This window comes from Acomys russatus, chromosome 6 (assembly GCF_903995435.1).
Source record: "Acomys russatus chromosome 6, mAcoRus1.1, whole genome shotgun sequence".
NCBI classification, from domain to species: Eukaryota; Metazoa; Chordata; class Mammalia; order Rodentia; family Muridae; genus Acomys; species Acomys russatus.
In genome coordinates, this window is record NC_067142.1 from 75378944 (window position 1) to 75384571 (window position 5628).

General features: G+C 52.4%; 1 protein-coding gene across 1 annotated transcript; it reads left to right on the forward strand.

Annotated features, from left to right (window-relative positions):
• The first annotated feature begins 562 nt into the window (after positions 1–562).
• On the forward strand, positions 563–5357 carry LOC127190793 (left-right determination factor 2). The gene is made up of 4 exons (XM_051148024.1): positions 563–812; positions 1280–1526; positions 1762–2007; positions 4994–5357. The coding sequence occupies exons 1-4, from the start codon at positions 563–565 to the stop codon at positions 5355–5357; spliced, it is 1107 nt and encodes a 368-aa protein (XP_051003981.1).
• Positions 5358–5628: the final 271 nt, after the last annotated feature.

The window sequence follows — 5628 nt, forward strand, 5'->3', positions numbered from 1 at the left end:
GAGGTCAGCCTGACCTAGACTTGTTTCTGAAAGTTTCAGTCCAGCCAAGGCTACACAGGTAACAGAGTGTGTGTGTGTGTGTGTGTGTTGTGTGTGTGTATGTACATATGTGTATGTATATATGTATATATACATATGTATACATATGTATATGTGTGTGTGTGTTTATTAAGGACCAGGAGCCCCCAACAGTTGGTGAGAGCCGCTCCCCCCACCCCAGGGAATTCTCTTACCCACAAAACAGAACTGTGACTCTCTTAGATAACTCCAACAGGCGTGAACGCTATTGTGGAAAGCCAGTGGCTTCACAGCCAGAAACCCCAGCCCTGTGTGTCCTCCAGACAGCTCTCCGTACCCTTTCTAGACAGCCCCCTCCTCGGAACTCAGGGGCTTGTTGGCTGGTGCTGAGCTCCCAGGAGGTCCCAGGGGTGTGACCTTTCTTGTCCTTTCTCCCTGCCCCCCACCCCAGCTATAAAGAAGGCCAGCATCAGCCCTCAGCACACCATCTAGCCCCCAAGAGCTTTTTGGGGCACTTTAAGGAAGGTTCCTCCTGGGCGGCACCATGCTATCCCTGTGGCTTGGCTGGGTATTCTGGGTGCTGCCCCTGGCTGGCCCTGGGGCAGCCGTGACTGACGAGCAGGTCTTGGGCAGCCTGCTGCAGCAGCTGCAGCTCAGCCAGGCCCCTATTCTGGACAGAGTGGATGTGGAGGGGGTGGCCATCCCCAACCATGTGAGGTCCCAGTATGTGGCCCTGCTGCAGCGAAGTCATGCGGACCGCTCCCGAGGCAAGAGGTTCAGCCAGAACTTCCGAGGTGAGCTCTTCCTGCTGTCCCTGGCCTCTGGAGAGGATAAGCTGACCCTTTCCACTCTGGTGATGCCAGTGGACTCTGTGTGTGTGTGTGTGTGTGTGTGTGTGTGTGTGTGTGTGTGTGTGTGTTGAGGGGTGCCACAGTCTGCGAAATGTGCAGTGTAAACATGGCCTTGGAGGGTGGCTGGGCCTAGAACTCGAAAGGCCAGGAGGAGGCAGATCAGGCTGGAACGGGGTAGCCAGCTGGTGAGACACAGGGGCCTAGATAGTTCTGGGTCCCAGAGCTCTTTGCGCTTGGTTGGGGAGGTTTAGCAAGCAAGTTTTCCCTGGAGATTTGAAGTTACTGGCTTTGCACCAGAAGCTCAGAGCCAGGAAGGCTCGGCCCTAGGTGACTCCCAGCACAGTGGCCGGGTCATCATAGAGGTCTTGTGGTGCCTGTGGAAGCCCGGCTGACTCTGTCCATGTCCACAGAGGTGGCAGGCAGGTTCCTGGTGTCAGAGACCTCCACACATCTGCTAGTGTTTGGCATGGAGCAGCGGCTGCCGCCCAACAGCGAGCTGGTGCAGGCGGTGCTGCGACTGTTCCAGGAGCCGGTCCCCAGAACCGCTCTCCGGAAGCACGAGAGGCTGTCCCCATACAGTGCCCGGGCTCGGGTCACCATTGAATGGCTGAGAGTCCGTGAGGATGGCTCCAACCGCACCGCCCTCATCGACTCCAGGTAGGGGATGCTGCGGGTGGAGGAGGAGGAAGAGGAGGAAGAGGAGGAGGAGGAGGAGGAGGAGGAGGAGGAGGAGGAGGAGGAGGAGGAGGTGGTGTGAGTGTGGTGTGGGGGAGTTGGGGAGTTAGGGTCGGCATTGCTTGGGGAGAGGAGCAGCAGAGGATAAGGGTGGGGACAAGACGGAACAGACATCTCCAGGGTCTCCTCGCCTGACATGCTCGCGGTTGTGTCTCAGGCTTGTGTCCATCCACGAGAGCGGCTGGAAGGCCTTCGATGTGACCGAGGCCGTGAACTTCTGGCAGCAGCTGAGCCCGCCGAGGCAGCCGCTGCTGCTCCAGGTGTCGGTGCAGAGGGAGCATCTGGGTCTGGGGACCTGGAGCGCCCACAAGTTGGTCCGCTTTGCAGAGCAGGGGCCGCCGGGCGAGGAGGGGCGGGGCGAGCCACAGCTGGAGCTGCACACGCTGGACCTCAAGGACTACGGGTAGGCTGGAGGCTAGGTGGCTGGGGATTACAGTAGACTGCGTCATCCTCCCCCTTACCCCGACTTTTTGGACCAGTTTAGGGGTGGATTGTGCAGGCTGTCCCAGCAGATGACCCATTCCTACCTGTTTCTAGAAGTTCATTTAGAAAGGGACTCAGTCAAATATTGAGTCACACACCTTACTGTAACAATCTATTTCCACTCTTCCCTTTCTGATTAAGTCTTTGAAAATGTTTAGCTTCAAGTCAGGCGGTGGTGGCGTATGTATACCTTTAGTCCCAGCACTCAGGAGGAAGAAGCAGGTGGTAGATCTCTGAGTTTGAGGCCAGGCAAGACTATACAGAGAAACCCTGTCTCAAACAAACAAACAAACAAACAAACAAAACTTTACCTTCAGCTCCCTCCCACCGCCAAGGGACAAAAATACTAAAACCAAACCAACCAACCAAACAACAACAAAAACCCCTCTTGCCTGGAGAGGTGACACATGCCTTTAGTTCCAAGGACTGAGAAGGCAGAGGTAGGTGGATCTCTGAATTCGAGGCCAGCCTGGTCTACAGAGCTAGTTCCAGGACAGCTCTTATTAAGCATATACTATAAACATTTGCATTTGTCACTGTTGTGTGTTGTGTGGACCTGTATGCATGTGGGAATCAGAGGACAACTTTGTGGAGTTCCTTCTCTCTCACCCTCATGTGGGTTCCAGGGATCCAGTGCAACTCACGTCATCAGTTTTGCATGGACAAGCACTGTTCCTGCTGATCTATCTTGCCTGCCCTGCATACTTGAATATGGCTTTTTTGTTGTTGTTAAAAACTACTTTTTGACAATTTCATATATGTACACAGTGTGTCTTGATCATAACACTCCCAACTTCCCATCCTGCTCCTCTTGGTAAGTATAGCATGTGTGAGTGTGTGTGTGCGCAAGTGTGTGTGTGTGTGTGTAGGGGTATGTGGTGTGTGTGTATGTGGTGTGTATGTGTGCGTGTTTATACAGTGTGTATATGTGTGTTTGTAGTGTGTTGTGTGACTATGGGTGCATATGTGTGCATGTGAGGGGTATGTGGTGTGTGAGTGTATGTGTGTATGTGGTGTGTGTATTTGGCCATGTAGTGTGTGTGTGTATGGTGTGTGTGTGTGTGGGTATGTGTGTATGTGGTGTGTGTGTGTGTGTGTATGTGTGTATGTGGTGTGTGTGTGTGTGCATGTGGTGTGTATGTGGTGTGTGTGTGTGTGCATGTGGTGTGTATGTGGTGTGTGTGTGTGTGCATGTGGTGTGTATGTGGTGTGTGTGTGTGTGGTATATATGTGTGGGTATATGGTGTGGGGGGAAGGTATGTAGTGTGTGTGTGTATGTGTGTGTGTGTGTATATGTATGTGCTATGGGTGGGCATATAGTGTGTGTAATGGTCAAAGGTCACACAGGTCTTCACCTTACATCTTGGCTGAGAGAGGGGCTCCTGGTTACCTGATACCTAGCATGGCCGTGCGCTTCCACGAATCCTTCTGTCCCCACAGAGTTCACAGAGGCACATTACACTGCACACTCACGTGGGTGCTGGGGATTTGAACCTGGGCTGCTCTCACACTTGTGCAGCCAGCACTTTCCCCCACTGAGCAATCTTCCTAGCTCTGGTTTTGTGTTCTGAGGCAAGGATCTCCTGCAGCTCGGGATGCTCTTGAATCCTCTGCATAGCTCAGGGTGACCATGACGTAGCTCCCTCCCTCCCTTCACCTCCTGGGATGGCAGGCATAGTAGCACCATGTCCCCCAGCAAGTACTTAAAAACACCTTTTCAGCTGGGTGTTGGGTGGCACACACCTTTAATCCCAGTACTCAGGAGGCACAGGCAGGCGGATCACTGTGAGTTCGAGGCCAGCCTGGTCTACAGAAGCAAGCTCAGGACAGCCAAGGCTACACAGGAAACCCTGTCTTAAAAAAAAAAAAATCTTTTAAATATTCTTGTTGTTTAGTCAGTCATTTTGTTTGCTTTTTGAGACAAGGTCTCACTATAAAGCTTTAGCTGGCCTGGAACTCTTGACGTAGATCAGTCTGGTCTTACATTTACAGAGCAGCCTGTCTTTGTTTCCTGAGTCCTGGGCATTAAAGGCATGCACCACCATGCTCCGCTTGATTAGGTATTATAGAGAACCAAGTGATGGCTTAAAGCATATAGGAGGGTGTACACAGGTCATATGCACAGGCTGCATTGTTTTGTTATCCTTGAGCTTTCCAGAGGCCATGGCCCATGGATATTGCACACTGAGGAGTGCTTAAGGCTAGACCTTTGTCATGAAGTTAGGTTCTGTCTAGCTCTGCTTTTCACTGGTCCTCAACAGTCTTCTGTTATAACACTGGGCACCTTTGGGTCTCAGGCTAAGACTGGAACTTCCTTCAGGATCCCACCGAGGATGGAATGCAAGTATCTCCTGAGATAACACACAGGGCTGGCATACTTAGTCCAGTCCTGGCACACTAAGACCCTTAGTAAGCAGTGGCTGACTTTATGTTCTAGACGGTTCTTTATTTGTTCTCTATCTTCTTTTGTTTGTTTGTTTGTTTGTTTTTAAGACAGGGTCTCTCTGTGTAGCCTTGGCTCTCCTGGACTCACTTTGTTGATTAGGCTGGCCTCGAACTCACAGCGATCCTCCTGCCTCTGCCTCCCGAGTGCTGGGATTAAAGGTGTGCACCACCACGCCCGGCATTTGTTCTTTATCTTTGACTACCTTAAGAAAAGGATGGTAGTGCTGGGCATGGTGGCACAGGCCTTTGATCCTAGCACTTGGGAGACAGAGGCAGTTGGATCAGTGTGAGTTCAAGGCCAGCTTGGTCTACAAAGTGAGTCCAGGACAGCCAAAGCTACAACACAGAGAAACCATGGAGAGAGAGAAAGACAGAGACAGAGACAGAGACAGCGACAGAGACAGAGACAGAGAGAGAAATGGATGGTAAGTCTCCCTCCTTTGATTTCTCACCCCCCACAGAGCTCAAGGCAACTGTGACTCTGAGGCCCCAGTGACAGAAGGCATGAGATGCTGTCGCCAGGAGATGTACCTGGACCTGCAGGGGTTGAAGTGGGCTGAGAACTGGATCCTGGAGCCCCCAGGCTTCCTGACCTACGAGTGTGTGGGCAGCTGCCTGCAGCCACCAGAGGCCCTGACTGTCATGTGGCCGTTTCTGGGCCCGCGGCAGTGCATTGCTTCAGAGATGACCTCCCTGCCCTTGATTGTCAGTGTGAAGGAGGGAGGCAGGACCAGGCCTCAGGTAGTCAGCCTGCCCAACATGAGGGTGCAGACGTGTAGCTGTGCCTCGGATGGGGCGCTCATTCCCAGGGGGATAGACCTGTAGTTCCCGAGTAGCTGCAGTTTTATGCTTAGTAAGTCACTTTGTCCTGACTCAGTACCCACATTTGGCCTTTGCCTTTCATCTTCCACGGCTTGGCTTCCTTTTCCATCCCCTAGGTTAAGCACTTACAGGAGCAAATGATGTCACTCGCTAGGACATCCTGGCCCACTTAGCATAGGACAGGACAAAGCAGCGAACAGGTCCCCAGCTGAGTCTGTTTTCTGGCCAGTTTTCAGCTAATTATGTAACAAAAGCCTATGGTGAGAACAGGGAA